Source organism: Notolepis coatsorum, assembly GCF_963971535.1.
Source record: "Notolepis coatsorum genome assembly, chromosome: 14".
Taxonomy (NCBI): Eukaryota; Metazoa; Chordata; class Actinopteri; order Aulopiformes; family Paralepididae; genus Notolepis; species Notolepis coatsorum.
In genome coordinates, this window is record NC_140178.1 from 66,463,196 (window position 1) to 66,481,673 (window position 18,478).

The window sequence follows — 18,478 nt, forward strand, 5'->3', positions numbered from 1 at the left end:
TGGGGGGGGGGGGGGGGTGTTGGGTAGGAGTGGGGGGGGGGGGGGTTGGGTAGGAGGGGTGGGTGGGGGACACTGTACAACTGTACAAACAACACTGTACATTGGATTATGGGACTGTACATTGGACTGTACATTGGAGGTGGTTGGGTGGGGGGGGGGGGGGTGGGTAGGAGGGGTGGGTGGGGGACACTGTACAACTGTACAAACAACACTGTACATTGGATTATTGACAAGACCATACTTGGTAATTTACTGTACATTGGCGGGGGTTGTGTTCGGACATTTACAGGGGCCAGTTTCGAGTTGCAGTCTCCCTTAGGTGTTTTTTGAGAGTGTTTTTGAAAGTGGGTAGTGATTCACATTCCTTTACAGCTTTGGGTAGGGCGTTCCACATTGATGTGGCATAATTGCGAAACGTGTTTAGTCCCTTGTTTGAGCCGAATCTGGGTTTAACATGATTTGTGGAGCTCCCTCTGGTGTTGTGATCGTGGTATTCACTGACCTTTGGGAAGTATTTAGTCATGTACATGGGTACCTTGGTCGTGTAGTGTATCTTGTAGACCAGGCCCATTGCAAGTTGCTGTACTCTGTCGTCTACTCTAAGCCATCCTAGGTTGTCAAAGTGGGCAGGGGTGAGGTGGGTTCTAGGAGTAAGGTCAAGCAGTAGTCTGACCAGTTTGTTTTGAGATGTTTGTAATTTTGTTTTTAGCGCCTTTGAGGTGCTTTGGTACCATGAGGTGCAAGCATAGTCGTAGTACCCTTGAATGAGTGCTCCTGCTAGAGTCTTCAGGGTATTCTTGTTTACCAGTGAGGAGATCCGGTACAAGAAACGAGTTCGTTGGTTGACTTTTTTTATTACATTGGATGCCATTTTGTCACAGGAAAGATTTGCCTCTAGGATGGAACCCAGGTAGGTAATATCTTCTTTCCTTGTGACAATATTGTCACCCACTGTAACTGAGAAGCCGTCGGTCTTGCTGAGTTTGTTATTTGAGCCGAAGAGAATGGACTCTGTTTTGCCCATGTGTAATGATAGTTTGTTATCAGCGAGCCATATGCAGATTTTGCTTAGTTCTGAGCTGAGGGTTTTTTCAACCTGTAATTTGTTCTTGTCAGAGACCAGCAGGGCTGAGTCGTCCGCAAACAGGAACAAGTTGCAGTCACAAGCTGACGACATGTCATTTGCATAAATTAGGAACAGTAGCGGACCTAGTATGCTTCCTTGTGGAACACCACAGTTTACTGTGAGGGGGGGGGATAGGGTACCGTTTACCTCCACCATCTGCTCTCTCCCCTCCAGGTAGGATTGCATCCAGCTCACTGATAGACTATCAAAACCAATTGCTTTTAGCTTGTCAATCAGAATGGTGTGATTGACAGTGTCGAAGGCCTTTTGTAGGTCCAGCATGACCATGCCGCAGTATTTGCCCGCGTCCACCTCTTGTTTGATGTGGTCGTTTAAATAGAGAAGGCATGTGTCAGTGGAGTGGGATGTTCTGAAGCCAGATTGGAATTCGTAGATTAGATTTTTTTCCGCAAGGTATTTTTCGACCTGTTCGTATACAATTTTTTCCATGACTTTCGAGATGGAGGTAAGGATAGAAACAGGGCGGTAGTTGCCTGGGTCTAATTTACTGCCTTTTTTGTGCAGAGGGGTCACTCTCGCAATTTTGAAGTCCTTGGGGACGTGTCCCTGTTTTATAGAGAGGTTTATTATGTGTGTGATGACTGGGGTGATGGCGGCTGCTGAGTCTCTGAGGAATTTGGAGGGGATGTTGTCATGGCCAGTGGCCTTGTTAGGTTGGAGGGCGCTCAGTTTTTTGAGTACCTCATCTGTTGTTACCATTTCCAGTTTGAAGTCGTCTTTGTGGACCCCTAGGTTTTTGTAGTAAGCTACTATGTGTTCTACCCCATAATGCCCTGAGTGGGAGGGTAGTTTGTTTACCAGTGTTGTGGCTATGTTTGTGAAGAAACTATTTAAGTAATTGGCTACATCCAGCTTTTCTGTGATGAGCGTGTTGTCCGTCTTTATGTTTATGTTTGAGAATCTGGTTTTAAGTTTTTTACTGCAGCCTAGTTGGTTATTGAGTAATTTCCAAAGTTCACGCGGTTTGTTTTTGTTTTCCTCGGTTTTGTCATTGATGAATTTTTTCTTTGCTGTTTTGATCATGGAGTTTACATCATTTCTTAGTCTGTTTCTTTGCAGTTTGAGTTCAGTCACGTGGGCTTGGAGTTCACTGCTCGTGCTTATGTTAAGCTTTGACTGACTTTTACGAAACTCAGAGCATTTTTTGTCTCTGGTTTTCATAGCGGTCAGTATTTCAGCGTGCATCCACGGCTCAGCGCGATTTTTTACCCTGGTGGTTCTTAGGGGGGCCATGTTGTTTAGTATCGTTGAAAATTTGGTTTTGAAGCCAAGCCATGTTTCTTCAACCAGTGTACCATTGAGCTCATCTGACCAGTCCAGACCCTCCAGTTCAAGGTTAAAGGCCTCGCTAGAGTAGGTTTTTAGGTCTCTAGATGTGACTGTTTTGTGACAGCCAGCCTTTTGTTTTAGCTTTTTGCGGGTACAGAATATCATATAATGATCACTTAACCCGCATGCTATAACCCCTTTATTGGCGATCTTGGACTTGTCAGAGGTCAGGATGAGGTCAATGGTAGTCTGAGTTGACTCACACACACGTGTGGGTTGTGTGATTAGTTGGCTGAGGCCGTGCAGATCACAAAACCTATTGTAGGATTTGAAGACGGGTGCATCTTTTTGTTGCATATCCGTGTTCCAATCCCCAATAAGAATCATTTCTGTATCCTCAACTCCAGCTAAGCACTCATCCAACACGTCATAAAAGCCATTTTGGTCTGGCGGTCTGTAAATTGTGCCGACTAGAACAGATTTAGCCCTTTCAAATAGAATTTCTACAAAAACAGTTTCAATAGCCTCATGATCTAGGTCTGTACGGTTAATATATATTGAATGCTACATCCTGCTACCTTTTTCAGCATCTCTATTTCAAGGCAATATTTACAAAAACTAAACTAAAACTAGTAATTTCCTATACAAACATGTTTACTACTATTTAAGCATAATAATCATCTGTTCTGTGCGCACGCAAGGGAACATGTATGCACACGGGAGCGCGCATGCATGTGGCGTCATTAAAACAGAGTACAACCACTTCTGATATTACCACTGCATTGAAGGATTGAACACCCCTCCAGTCAGCCCTGCTGCTCCAGTCAGTCCAGAAGTTCCAGTCAGACCAGAATCTCGAGTCAGCTCTCAACCTGGGACTTCAAGGTCAGGACATAAATTTAGGTCATTGAGGATTATATTTAAGTAAAGAAAGGTGAATTAACTTCATCTGTAGAATTTTTATTTAACCTTTATTTTATAAAATATCAAATATCTCTTTTTCGAGCAAGACCTGGCCAAAATGGCAGCAAAACAAAAACAAACATACAAATACACAAAACACAGACAGAGACATAAAAGGCAAAGTGGGGCATGGGGATGCATTTGAGCTGCAGCAAACTAGATTGAATGGGATTGGGGGAGATTGGAGAGTAGGGTAAAAAGGCAGAAAGAGGATGGAAGGTGAATATCTTTCTTTTAGGCAACTTTCAGAGGGAGAAGAAAATTGAGGGCTACCAAAGCAAAGTTAAACAGGGAGTTCCAGAAAGTACAGGATATGTTGAGGAAAGCTGAACAGAGGGCAGCAAAATACAGAAAGCGACTCCAACGTTTGAAAAAGAACAATCCATCTCCAAGATCCAAAGTCAACAAGTTGATTCGGCACATCTCGGGCACAACCCTAAGGAGAACCCTGTTGTTCCACACAGCTGTAGCTGAGGAAGTACGTGACAAGTATGCACATTCAAAGAGAGAGAGTGACAAACAGGTCATTGCAGGAATCATCATCAATCATCAAACCTTTATTTGAATAGGCAGGTTAATTAAGAACAAGTTCTTATTTTCAATAACGGCCTATTTGGGGGTAAAAAGCCCCCTAGGGGAAAGGGGATGGGGGATCAAATAAAATAAATAAAAATAAAACACAAAGGAACATTATTAAAAAGGCAGGACATACATACAGAGCAACAACTGAACTGAACAACAACTGGCGGACAACAGAAAAATAGTGGCAGCATGGTAATAGTCACCAACAAAGTCCTGAAGAAATACAGGCTGCACAGGAGGTTTATGGTTTTTCAAGGAGGTGGTGGACAAAACTGGCAAATGAAAATGTCTGCAAGTACCAGAGTAAGAAACACAAGGGTAAAGCTGCCACACTGAGGTCAACGGTGCGATTGTTCTTTTCACGTGACGATGTCAGCTGGAAAAAAGCAAACGCTGACAAAAGAAAAAAAGAAAATGCAGAAAAGGTTACTGATGGATTCAATGAAGAACCTCCATTTGAAGTTCCTGGCTGAGCACACCAACCTCTGTCTATCATATTCACTGTTCTGCACGCTGGATTGTGCATCCAACATTGGCAGATCGTGAAACCTGCATGTGCAAACAACATGAAAATCTAGGCTTTATTGCCAAAAGGCTTCACCAGATGCACATCATTGACACATTCAATTTGGAGAGCCTGACACAAGCCATCACGTGTGACACCACAAGCAAGCAATGTATGTATGGGGAATGTGAGAACTGCAGCAACAATACCTATACACTCACAAGCCACTCCAGAGCTACCAATCATGTCTCCTACCTTCAGTGGGCCACTGTGGACAAAAAGCACAAAAATGATCCTGGAGCAGATTCAAAGGTGACTTTGAAAAAATAATTTGAATGCTCACAAGAAGAGCTGGTGGAACATTTTCAGATTTTGCTCCAGAAGTTCAGGCGCCATCTCTACAACATCAGGCAGCAATATGTTTTCTTACGGGCCCTGAAGCTGAACCTCCCTGCAAATGAATGTGCAGTCCATATCGACTTCTCTGAGAACTACAGCTGCAAGTACAGCACTGAAGTACAGGCTGTCCATTTTGGTGCATCACACCAAACCGGCCACTTTGCACACTGGGGTTTACTATGTGGGGGAGGCATCTGCCCCTACCTCCTTCTGCACTGTATCAACATCCACCTGCCATATGGCAACACCTGCAGCCCATCCTGAGGGAAATCAGAGAGAAACTCCCAGATGTGACAACCATCGATTTCTTTAGCGACAGACCCTGCACACAGTACAAGCAGCGTGGTCATTTCGACCTCTTGTACTGAAATCTTCAAAAGGGGGTTTACAAGAGGATCATGGAACTACTTTGAAGCCAGACATGGAAAAGGTGCCCCAGATGGTGTGGGTGGCACAGTGGCACATTGAAGAGGGCCGACAGGCTTGTCGCCCAAGGAGTTGATATCCCAACGGCACTGTCCCTGTACCAAGCTCTGAGTAAGGAACAATCAAAAGTGAAATTGTTTTACATTCAGGAGCAAGCTGTGGATAATGCAGTGAAAGAAATGCCAGCGGACCTTCCAGCCGTACCGTCCACTATGAGGCTCCACCAGGTGGTCACTCTTTCACCTGGGAAAATGCTCTAGCGCGATGTCAGCTGCATATGTTCTGCAACAGGGAATCTGGTGTGATTGCCAAAAAACCAAGAGCTTCAGCTTTAATCCCACAGATGACCACACAGAAGACCCCATACACAGCACACGTGTATGTGAAGAAGTGCAGTGGCTCAGTCCAGGCGTTGTGGGGAAATGGTGTGCCCTGCTGTACGATCACACTATCTACCCTGGGATCATCCAGGAGGTGACTGAGACCCACTGCCAGGTGAAATGTATGCATAGAGTGGGGGCAAACCGTTTTTTCTGGCCATTGAGGGATGATCTCCACTGGTATCCCTCAAGAGGATATGCTGACCCTCATTCCTCCCCCAGAGAACGTTACCTCGCGCCACATGCCTATAGCAAGAGAGGTAGGAGAGCAGTAATAGAGGCAAAACGGCGTTACAGGGATAAAGTTGAACTTCAGTTTGAACAGGCTGACTCTAGAGGCATGTGGCAGGGCCTCAGAACAATGACAGACTACAAAGGCACCCCCCTCAAACTGAACAGTGACATCTCCTTAGCAAATGATCTCAATTCCTTCTATGCGAGGTTTGAGGCTGTGAATAACAACACCAGCCTACAAACCACGGCAATGGGGGGGGGGGGGGTCTGCTGATGGAGACTCAGTGTTCAGGGTAACAGAGCATGAGGTGAGACGGATCTTTAAAAAAGTGAATATCAGGAAGGCAGCAGGACCGGACGGCATCCCCGGCCGCGTCCTAAAAGTCTGTGCCGACCAACTGGCCCCGGTATTCACTGACATCTTCAACCTGTCCTTGGAACAGGCTGTCATCCCCACCTGTCTGAAGAAGTCCACCATCATCCCTGTACCCAAAAAATCTACACCCGCTTGCCTCAACGACTACCGCCCTGTAGCCCTCACCTCCATAGCCATGAAGTGCTTTGAGAAGCTAGTGAAGGGCTACATCTGTTCCTCCCTCCCCATCAACCTGGACCCTCTGCAATTTGCATATCGCCCCAACAGGTCCACGGAGGACGCCATAGCCCATGTGCTGCACACAGCAGCATCACACCTGGACAAGAGGAAGGGGAACTATGTGAGAATGCTGTTCATCGACTACAGCTCAGCATTCAATACCATAGTCCCCTCCAAACTCATAGCCAAGCTCAGGGACCTGGGCTTGAACTATGACCTCTGCCAGTGGGTCTTGGACTTCCTGACGGGCAGACCCCAGGTGGTAAGAGCCGGCAACTGCACCTCCTCATCCATCACGCTCAACATAGGGGCCCCCCAGGGCTGTGTTCTGAGCCCCCTCCTCTACTCCCTGTACACACATGACTGCGTAGCACAGCGGAACAACAACACCATCATCAAATTTGCTGATGACACAGTAGTGGTGGGCCTGATCTCTGCCAACGACGAAAGGGCCTACCTGGAAGAGGTAGAGAACCTGTCACAGTGGTGTCAGGAGAACTGCCTCTCCCTGAATGTCAGCAAAACAAAAGAGATGATTGTGGACTTCAGGAGGTCGGGGGTCAAGGACTACAGCCCCCTCAGCATCGACGGGGCACCGGTTGAGAGAGTGAACAGTTTCAAGTACCTCGGAGCCCACATATCCGAGGACTTGACATGGACCACACACATTGACAGTGTTGTGAAGAAGGCACGACAACGCCTCTACTTCCTCAGGCGCCTGAGGAAGTTCCAAGTCAGTCAGAAGATCCTTAGGAACTTCTACTCATGTACAATAGAGAGCATCCTGACCGGCAACATCACCTCCTGGTTTGGGAATAGCACTGCACAAGACCGTAGCAGACTACAAAGAGTGACACGTTCAGCCGAACGCACAATTGGAGGGGGGCTTCCCACCCTCCAGAACATTTACAACAAGCGGTGCAAGGGGAAGGCTAAGAGAATTATTAAGGACTCGAGCCACCCGAACAACTGCCTCTTTGAACTGCTGCGGTCAGGCAAGCGATACCGGAGTCTTAAGGCGAGCACAGAAAGACTCAGAAGAAGCTTCTATCCCCAGGCCATCAGGCTGCTAAACGAACAATAATCGCTAAACGAACAATAATCACTATGCAACAACCATCAAATGCACACAGCACACACACCCACACTCACTCAAACAAACAACACACTGCAGCACCCACTCTCCACACTTTAGATCACACAAACACACTTACACTTTATATTTATTGATAAAGGATTTGCACTACAACTCGTACACCTACTGTGAATTGTACCTAAATTGCACCTCGTCCCATTTCTCCATTTCTGCCTTGCACTATATAGTATTGCATTAGTACACTGCACAGTATTGTATATTGTATGGTAACTATGTCTATTCTGCATCGAACATTGTACATATGTCTAAACTGAACACTGTGACCTCATTTTTTTACTTCTAATTTTACTATGTTATTTTATTTCATACTTATCTTGTCTTGCACAGTCTCTGGAGCGCAACAGTAAGAAGCATTTTGTATAAAAGTATTCTGTACTTCTGTATGACAACTATTAAAGAAACTTGAAACAACTTGAAACTTGTATGGGATACTCTGGCCAGCCACGAAAAATGAAATCTGAACATAAAATCAGCTTTCTAAAAGATTGATCAGTTCATTACTATTTTTGATATTATCATTCAAGTGAGGACTGCAGCAAGAATGCCAGGTTGTTGGCCTGTTCTGATCCAGTTTGTGGTTTTGTTGACATGTTTATTTTGTATCATTCCTACTCATCCTGTTGAGTCCAAATATAAAATAATATTAAACAACATTCCGGTGGTCCTGAGTATGTATTTGTCACATATATGTCATGATCTACAATCAAAAGTAATGTATCCATTCAACTGTTACTTAGCGCAACCCTGTTACTCTAATTTGAAGGCTAACCGTCTGTAGTGTGGTAGTGGAAGGGTTAACCTTCTGTAGTGCGGTTGTGAAAGGGTTGACCTGTTGTCACGTGGCAGTGAAAGGGTTAACCTTCTGTATTGTCGCAGTGAAAGGGTTAACCATTTGGTACTGTGGTACAGTGGTAGTGAAAGGGGTAAAACAAGTCACAGAGCCGAACTGTTTACTCTGGTCAGTATAATTCATCAATGCAATAAACACTGGCCTGGAACTATGTGATGTGACAACAATTGCTTCAGAAGTAGTTCTGGTTCAAGTAGACTGGAAGCAATGGCTGTCACCACATAAAGTAGTTCTGGGAAAAGGTACACTGCCTGTGTTCATCACAATGATAGAGTACAATGACCAAAGCAAATGGTACGGCTCTGACGTTTTTATCCGTATTTGGACAACAATGGAGTTCTATAACTTCTGGATATGAGCTATACTCTGGTGTTAGCTGGATGGACCATGCTTGTAAGCAGAAGAAATGCATGGTTAAAAAAAATAATAATTATAAGCTATGTTGACAATAAGAAGAAAATGACACCAGCCTCATCCTTTATCCACACATAGCCCAGAACAAATAGACTGTAAGGTGAACAGTGCATCAGTTCCCCACAGAAATGGGTAATTAATTGGTAAGCAGAATTATCTATATAATATACTGTAAGAAAATAAGACACTAGTTATGTTGTATGCTACTGTTGGTTGTTGTAGCCTGACTGGACTAAAAGTCTAAGTTGTGATTTCTGCTTGATATCGTTAGGTGGATCATATTGCCATCTGTGTACCATAGCAGTAGGGTACAGCCTATTATGCCTATCATTGACACAAGATGGCTTAGCAAGTTCTGTGCAAAGAATTTAATTATATATCGGGTTCTGTCTTGCTTCCAAGATGAGCCCCACACTGGAGGGTGCAGTTGACATGACTCAGGAAAAGCAAGGATGTGGCCAGGTTGCTGGGAATGGGATCATAACTCCATTTTACATGCAATTAAAACTGGAAAATTATCATCATAACAAAATGTTAGGTATTTAAAAAGAAAATCTCCTAAATGTCTATATGGCTGCTGCTCACCTGCAGCATGAATCTCCACCAGGAGCTCCACGGGAATGCAGCTCTCGACTAGGTGGTTTATATAATGTTGAAATATACATTTGACTATGTGTATACTAGTAAACTACCCTAGACAATACAATTATCATGTTCTTGCTTTCTCTATCCATTACTCTATCACATACTCTCCCTTCCCTTCTGCCTCTCTCTTTAACCATGTAGCTCCAAGATTCTATTCTGCCATCTGTCTGTCCACAGTAAATCTGCATGCTCCTCAAAGTGAGTTACTCATTCACACATTGGTTTTGAAATACAAGTTATACTTTGTTTACACTAGCATAGTAGCATAATTAACACGATTGCCATGTTCTCTCTCCCTCCCTTCCCTTCGGTCTGTTCCTCCTTAGCCGTGTAGTTCTGGAATTGTACAATTCTGCAGTCATAAATCTCTTCTCAAAGTGAGTGAGTCAGATTTCACATGTTGGTTTGGTCAGTATAATTCATCACTGTGATGAACACAAGCATCATAGTTTTTCCCATAATTACTTTACGAGGTGACAGTGATTGCCTCGGAAGTAGTTCCGGTTCATGTAGACTCAATGCAATCACTGTTACTTTATACAGTTGTGACGGAAATGTTATCCATGTCCATCTGTGTTAAATCTCTGTACAGCTTTGACTAGGTGACAGTCTTAACAGTCTCTTAAACAGCCAAGACGGCCAGGAGATATGAGAGGTCCAAGGTTATTTTCCCCTCCAGTTCATGTGTGAAGACATAACAAACCCATAGACCCATTCTTTGTTTTCATTTCTGTCATATCTGGTATCTTATGTATGTCATCTCGATTATGTATTTAATGTATGTCTGACCAAAGTTCTTTCTCACTTTCTGGTCAGACATTTAGTATGTCTGATTGTAAACTGAGCTCTGTTGGCCGCAGAAATAAACTATGTTCTATATTTTATATATACAAATTGACTCGTCTGAAATTCCTACAGCTTACTGTCTTGGCTCATTTGAATATTCCACAACACAGTAATTCAGTAAAGTACAGCTCTATGACTCGTTTAATTTTTTTTGTTTGTTCTGGAAATAAAATGACACTGGTCTTATCCTTTTAATGTGATATGATCTTATGTTGAGTAACATTATAATTGACTGCATTTTGAGGGGGGGGGGGGTGCATGTTCATATTTTACTTGGTGGCACTAGTGAGAGTGGGGAGAGAATTGCATGATTAATTTAAACAAAGCTGCAGTCTTTTAATCTATTTTATTGTCAGATTATGGAGGCTACTGGCTAATTTACGTAGTCTTAAAAAAAGGTTGTCCTCAGTCGAGGAAACAGAACACGCGGATCAGAGCTGAAATTACTCATAGTAGTCTCATTGTGAAGACTATCACCTACTCAACTCATTCAAGCAATCAGGTGCCAAAAGTAAGCGGTCTACATTTTCAGAAGAAAAATAAGGGAGGGGGCTGTATAAAGGATGCATCCGTGTAATCTGACAACATCGGGTCTAGTTTAAATATAATACATAGTATTTCATAACCATTATTAATTATCATCAGCACAAACTTTTCAGATGTCTTTTTACTCAATCTCAGAATGACATTTTCATTGATTCTCCTGTCGTAAGCGGTATGAGACATGAATTGTGCAAATACATTTACAAATGTAACAGAGTTCAAGAGGTCAGATAGCTGTTAGATAGCCAATAAGCCCCATTACGGTGTGTGAGGGCCTCCTGACCTGAACCAGCTGTCTCTTCCAACTGCTAGTGCCGATAAACTCTCTAGAGTGCTTTTTGCTTATGTCAAAAATAATAAATACATTCAACTCACTTCAATGCGGGTGGGCCTTGTGGGTAGGAATATCACTTAACCTTGTACACTGGAGTCAGGTAACAATCCACATGTTCGCTGATCAACGATTACAGATGGCGACTCTTATACAGGGATAAAAGGACAAGGATGAAGGAGTATTGTCATGTTCCCCAAGGTATGTGGGGCTGTTGTGTTGATCAATTATCAATAATCAGGAACATTCCTTTACAAAGCATGTCAGTCTTCTTGTGGGTTCCCCAAACAAAATATACATCATTATAGCATTGACCATATTCACACAGTGGCCATTTTGCTCTTATGTCATGCTCAGGTTGGAATTATTTTCCACAGGAATCCCAACCTGAGCATGACATAAGAGAAAATGGCCACCGTGTGAATATAGTCAATTGGTTTGGGTAAATAAACATTAAAATAAAAAAAGATTCCACATACAAGAAAATCGAACATTGCACTAATCATTTTCCATAGAACATGGCATGTCTTTTTAAGCAGAGGGTTTTTGTCTCAATTAAGGTGTCACAATTAGGCCTTACATTTCTGACCGAGTTTAGTTAACTTGATTAGACCTGCTATGATCTAAGTAACTTAGTGACAGAGTGATGAATGGCTTTCCTTGATGTAAAAGCACCACAGTGAAAATAAGATACCCGTCCATTGGTCCATAGCTGTAGTAGTGCATCTTCATGATATGACAATTTCTAGCTATGTATTTAATGAACATCGCAGCACAGTTGTAGAATAGTCCAGATGAGTTCCAGGATGACACACGCTCATGTACCGTGTGAAATTATTAGCTCCAACAAAAATAGTAAGTAACAGTACTTAAACATAATATTGTGCCATGAACACAGAAACACATTTAAATAAATTTAAAAAGAAATCTGCACTGATGATGACATTTCTCAATATATTCCATATAAACTGGACAAACACATTCTGATGGCTGGGTATGGTAACATGACCACGCACTGTTGTTGTGAGTTGTTTGACAGCAAGAACATAGGAGATGCAAACAATTGTTGCGTCATTAGACAAACAATCAGACATCCTGTAATGCTTTACTTAATGCTTTGGATCAATCTTCAGGATGGTCTACAAATGTTCTGTATGTATGTAGCTTCATATGTTTTGCCTATGTCATGCAACACTAGGAATTGGAATTCAGGCATGTGTTGGTTAATGCACCCATGAATAAGTGGTTTTAGTACCATGAATACATTACATTATTTACATCTAGCAAAAAAAGATTTAGTGGAATAACCAGGCATTTGGGCAATGAAGAAAAACAAAAACCTCAGCAGTTAGATAAGGCTATAAGGTGTGCAACTGTTTCACAATCATAACTGTATGAATTGGAGCGGTTCATTCTTGGTTATGTCAACAATTCTCGGGAACAAACTTATCAAGTGATGAAACAAAAATAATAAATAATGAAAAATATACACACACGACATAATGCACACACAGATAAACCCTGTCCATCACACACACACACACACACAATCAATCAATCAAACAAACAAATGATAACAAAGCAAAGTAGGATGTACTTCTTTTCATATCCAGTGGCATGTGCAGTGGTCTTCTAACACACATTAAAAAGGTGCAACATTTAGGACGTCTTACTTGGTTCATCAAACCCATCTCCACCCAATCCAGATCCTAAGTGCCATACTTTGTCTCACAAACAAGAATGGCCCAACAAAGACACACCAAAATGATGTAAGAGAGGAAGGGGTGGAGGCCCAGGTTTGGGTACTGGCCCAGTGTGTACAGGGCGGTCCGAGTCCCAGCAGAGGTTAGATGGAGGCTGGGGAAACATGGCCGCCCAACAGCCTGAGGACTGCGCCTGTGCTCCTGCCCCGCACAGTGGTGGAGGCCTCTGCATGTCCATACCTGCATGTGAGTAGTATATACTATATATATATATATATATATATATATATATATATATATATTTACAGCATGTTGAGGGGTTATGTACATAACCCCCATCCCACCCTGTATCACTGCAGGCTGTCCCACAAACAGTGGAAGATTTGACATTGGATGGACGACAGATGGATGGACGGATGGACAGAGACCCAACTCTTCCTCTCATTTTCTCCTGCTCTCTGAACAGTGCTGGAACTGAGCAAAGCTGAGGAACACTTGCTCCAGTGAGATCTGGCTCACACAGTAGTCTTCAATACAATACTTCTCTTTGGCCGCCTCCAGAGTGCCAAACACCTGAGTGGTAACGGAACAAGAGATAGGTGTGGCGTGAATCAGTCTTAGGCATTACCCAAAGCTTTGAGGCAAAGGCAGAATTTATGGCAAATAAATACACACTTTCTCCACTAGAGGGGGATGTGACTCAGGACAGAAGAGGGGATGTGCGTACATGGTTGATTTGGTTCCCCCTCTACTGTATAATATAGCCTGGCAAATATCATGGAGAAGAGATGTGTGTGAAACTCAGTTACCTGTGCCCAGGTGAGAGTCTTGTCAGTCAAGTGGTAGTGCACCATGCCCTGGTGCTCATCTTTCAGTAGACTTCCTGTGAAGAGAGAAAGGTAATTTAGTTAAAGCAGCAATAATTATTTTCTGACAGTATTTCACTTTTTAATTGTATTCAATGCAGCAAGATTACATACAAAATACATTAAATAAAGTTCACTTTTATTAAAATTAAAATGAAAAAACAAACAATAATTCAAAATATACAATACAGACATACATAAGTAGAGGGGAAAAAGAAGAACCCACTGAGAACCCATCCTCCACCCACCCCCCTGAGGTCCAAGCTACCACCACTATCTTATCTTAACTTTATTACAGATTATTACATATAATAATTGACTCCTTTTCTCCATGTACGCAAGCTGTCAAAAATGGCTGCTTATTTTGTTCTTTTTCTTCATTATATACTTCATATGTTATTCTCCTCTCCTTTGCCTTGTACTCTTTCAAATATCTTTTCTTGTTATTGGCTCTTGTTTCTGTGTTTTGAATCCATCTGTGTCTATCTTCCATTTTATCGTTATAGTGTTTGCCATATATCTCTGATCTTGTTTTGAGTTTATTTTCTAGACCATGTTTACATGTATTTCATTCATATATGATTATGGACATTGATGGGATGGGAGTGGAACTTTGTACAAGCCCTTTGGGCTTCGTTCCCTCCTAGCACTGTTTTTTTTTTTTTTAATAATGTGCTAAATAAATAATAATAATAATAATATAATAATAATTCATTTATTTTGTATAGCGCTTTTCAAAGACCCAAAGTCGCTGACAATAGGCAAAAAAGAAACAAAGAAAACAAAGAAACATAGAACCACAGGGAAACGGAGAACAATAAGAATACACAGGAACATAAAACCATGAGTAACGGATAACAAATACGGGAGTGAGTAGGGGAGACAGTCGGGAAGAGAGTAAGGGGAAACCAAGGGGCGTGGGGGGGGCAGGAGAGGAGAGAACATAGGGCAGGGTAAAATGGTGGTGGGTTGGAGGAGGGTGGTTATGGGTAAGGAAGGTTGAATGCTAGGGAGAACAGGTAGGTTTTGAGTCTGGATTTGAAGGTGGAGAGTGAGGAAGAGTCTCTGATGAAATAAACTAAACACTCATAGTACTGTAAGGTGATTTAAATAAAAGCACCCACTGTCAAAACTCTACATCTTGCATTGAAAACTGGGTTGGAACATTAGACTATTAATCTTCCCGAATGATGCGTCTCTGACCTGGGAAAGTGCTTTCGATGAAGTCTTTGAAGAGCTGCAGATCGCTGTCCTCCAATTCAGCCTCTACGTGTACTTTAGCCAGCAGGGTGTAGCCGCTGCCAAATTTACTCTTGAGGTGTTGTGGGCTGCCCAGGCACTTAAACTGACCATTGACCATCACAGCCAGCCTGGTGCACAGAGCCTCACACTCCTCCATACTGGAAAAGTGAGTGAGTGAAAGAGAGACAGAGAGAGATATTATAATTGAGAGTGGGGAAAGTGAAAACAAGTCTTATGTTAAAAGGGCAAAATACAATGCTGCTTTATTTTGCACATAATCTCACACACATCCGAAAACTGTAAAACTGTTTTGCACACATGAATTTTGTTTTACAGTTATTGAGAGTAAATTACTTTGAATATGGCCACTAGTAACATCCTCTGGGACATTGAATCCTTGTGTTGCGTTAATTACAGCTCCATTAAATAGCAATATCTTGCCTTAGGGACTGCTTGGAGTGTTTGGTGTGTGTGATATTACGTGCAAAATAAAGCAGCATTGTTTATTGGTGAAATGCCCCTTTAAGAGTATCCTTCTCGCTCTTCCTTCTATAGGGAGCTGTAGTCTGACGTCACTTTAGTTTCCCGCGCGGTCCACCCGTATTAGGTCCACAGAATCAGTCTCCCATTCATTGTCAATGGAGCAGCTCCAGACTTTATACCTGATGACATCACAAGTTGGATTCTTACTTCTCTGGTTTAAGGAGAGAGAGTAGCTCATGTTCAAATATAGTCTTTGACCATGGAAATAACATATTATAATTTTTCATTTGAGTGTTGTTCGCCTTTAAGCTGGGCTGGAACTCATGGGACTCTAGTACAAGGGTTCTCAAACTTTTTCATACCGCAACCCCATTTTATTTAGGATTTTTTTTGGGGACCCCACACTTAACTCATTCTGCGCCAAACCCGAGATTTGTCGTGTTTCAAATCCAAGCGTTGAGCGCCAAACCCGAGATTTCTCGGGTTTAGATCCTTTTTTCTTTTTTTTTCTTTTCCCATTCTAAACACTCACACGGACCTGCCTGTATCTCCCTGGCACCACTGCCTACGTTATAATTGCAATGACGATCGAATCCCGACAGGTGGAAGTATCGCCAATACGCGAACCCCCTGTCCCCTGACCCCAATTTGGTTTTGAGAACCACTGCTCTAGTAAATTGACTGTTTTCCAGGCACGTACAACAGTCCACACACTCAATACTGACCTATGTGAGGTGATAATTATGGCCTTGCCAGACTCCCTGGTGCGTGTGACGGCATCCCACAGCAGCCGTCTGGCAACAGGGTCCATTCCAGTGGACGGTTCATCCAGAAAGATGACCGGAGGCCCACCAATCAGTGCCATACCTGCACTCAGCTTCCTCTTGTTGCCTCCACTGTCAACCAATCACAGGGAGAAGAGAGACAGACGGATATAAACTGACACTCGAAAAGTGATAAATTTTTTATAAAGGAGACAAAACTACCCAGGAAAATATGCCTGTGACGTAATTAGGGCTGACCCCGATTAGTCGACTAATCGATCGAAAGGAGACGTAGTCGAATGCAAATTATTATTTTTTTAAATAAAATAAATAAATTATACTTTATTTTTTTCATTCAGGGGGGTAGTCGACTATCTGCAAATTTTGGCCAATCAAAGTAGACTATCCAAATCCTTAGTCGGGGACAGCCCTAGACGTAATACAATATCAGCTGGAGAATGAGATGGTCCTCTAATTTCACTCTGCGCACACACACACCTCTCCCTGCCTACCTGTAGCTGCGCACCAGTTTATCAGCGTGTGGCTCCAGCAGCAGTGACCTCAGGACGTTTTCCACACAGCCAGACACATACTTCTCTGGGATTCCTCTTAGCCGCGCGTACATACTTAAAGTCTCTCTTCCTGTCATGTGATCCAACAGTGCATCAAACTGGGGACAGTAGCCAATACGCTGCTGTACCTACAGTGCAGAGAATAAAATGGGGGGGGGGGGGGGGGGGTGTATTGCTTTTTAAAACTGTTATATAAAATGTGTCTTTAACTGGTATTTGTGTATGGTCACTGGAGCCAGTCTCAAAGAATAGATTTATGTTTGAATTTATGTTTTTTTTCTGAAATACCTGCTATGGACAATAGAGGGTTGCCAGGTGCCCAAGATTTGAATGCCGAATTTGGAGGAGCAACTGCAGGTATGCTGGGAAAGAAAGACATAAAGAGTGTATCTACCTTCTTGATGTCCCTCAGGATGCTGTATCCGTCAATGTAGGCATCCCCGGAGGTTACGCTCTCGTCCCCGGTCAGCATTTTAAAAGTGGTGGTCTTCCCGGCTCCGTTGAAACCCAGGAGCCCAAAACACTCTCCTTTACCCACAGCTAGAGACAGCCGGTCCACAGCCAGCAGAGTCTCACCGCTGCTATACACCTGGAAGACACAGATAATAATTAATCTGCACCTTTGATTACACCGTTTACTTTCTCATATTCAGTTAATTATATTGTTTACACTGTTTATTTGTATCTTTACTATAATTGTATTGCCTATATTTATGTCTTTCTACTATTACCCTGCCCATACCTGTACATCCCCTCCCCCTCCCCCAGCTGCTATGATGCCCGAATTTCCAGAAAGGGGATCAATAAATGAATATCTTATCTTAAAGGTCCACTATCTTATAAATGGCCTTTTCCAGTGGTTTGCATTGTTTTCTAGCAATGTGGGGTTGTACCAACACTGACTAGATGTGAAATCTCTAGCCAGTCCTGTTTCTTCAGTTCAGCTCAGACAAGAACCTCCCCCACTGAACCAAGCCATTCAGAATTTACTCGCTCTCCTACGTAGCAAGGCGCTGATCTGCCACCGCCCGCCCACAATCAACTGTGATACGTTGAAATTATGATCAAAACGGAGCGAGTGGAAATAATGCAGAAGCGGTTTCCCTGTCAGTCGGCACTTCCTCAAAAGAGAGAAAAAGAGAGAGAGGGAGAGAGAGAGAGACAGATAGAGAGTCTCGGAGCGCACTGCATTGAGAGAGGGGATGTATGTCTCTCTCTCTCTGTCAAGAGAGCACTTGCTGTATCACTGTCAACCTGTTGCAAAATATCATAGCGCACGCTCCTACGTGCGTGCCCGTATTCCGATTCGTGCAATAATATTCACGGAGGTATATCTTGTCATGCGAAACTGGGATTATGCCCCCCCCCCCCCCCCCCCCCCGCGGCAAAATGTATTAGTCCCACAGAACCATGCGTCAGCACACACACACACACACACACACACACACTGGTCAGGCCTTTAATGAACACCAACACTACATGTATTCAAGTAATTTATTCTTGTCAAGCTTCCCCCTTACTGCACCTACTCATTTGCATTTCCTCTAGACTAGGCTGCGGTTA

At 43.0% G+C, this 18,478-nt stretch overlaps 1 protein-coding gene across 2 annotated transcripts in view; it reads right to left on the reverse strand.

Annotated features, from left to right (window-relative positions):
• Positions 1 to 10,955: 10,955 nt before the first annotated feature.
• Positions 10,956 to 18,478, reverse strand: part of abca3b (ATP-binding cassette, sub-family A (ABC1), member 3b) — a 106,317-nt gene continuing 98,794 nt past the window's right edge. For both annotated transcript variants that reach the window (XM_084329446.1, XM_084329445.1), the window contains exons 26-31: positions 17,310 to 17,504; positions 16,856 to 17,043; positions 16,305 to 16,475; positions 15,058 to 15,254; positions 13,798 to 13,871; positions 10,956 to 13,561 (exon numbers count right to left, since the gene is read on the reverse strand). In XM_084329446.1, coding sequence (XP_084185572.1) covers positions 13,430 to 13,561; positions 13,798 to 13,871; positions 15,058 to 15,254; positions 16,305 to 16,475; positions 16,856 to 17,043; positions 17,310 to 17,504 — 957 coding nt within the window. In that variant the 3' untranslated portion in view covers positions 10,956 to 13,429. The remainder of the gene's footprint in view (positions 13,562 to 13,797; positions 13,872 to 15,057; positions 15,255 to 16,304; positions 16,476 to 16,855; positions 17,044 to 17,309; positions 17,505 to 18,478) is intronic.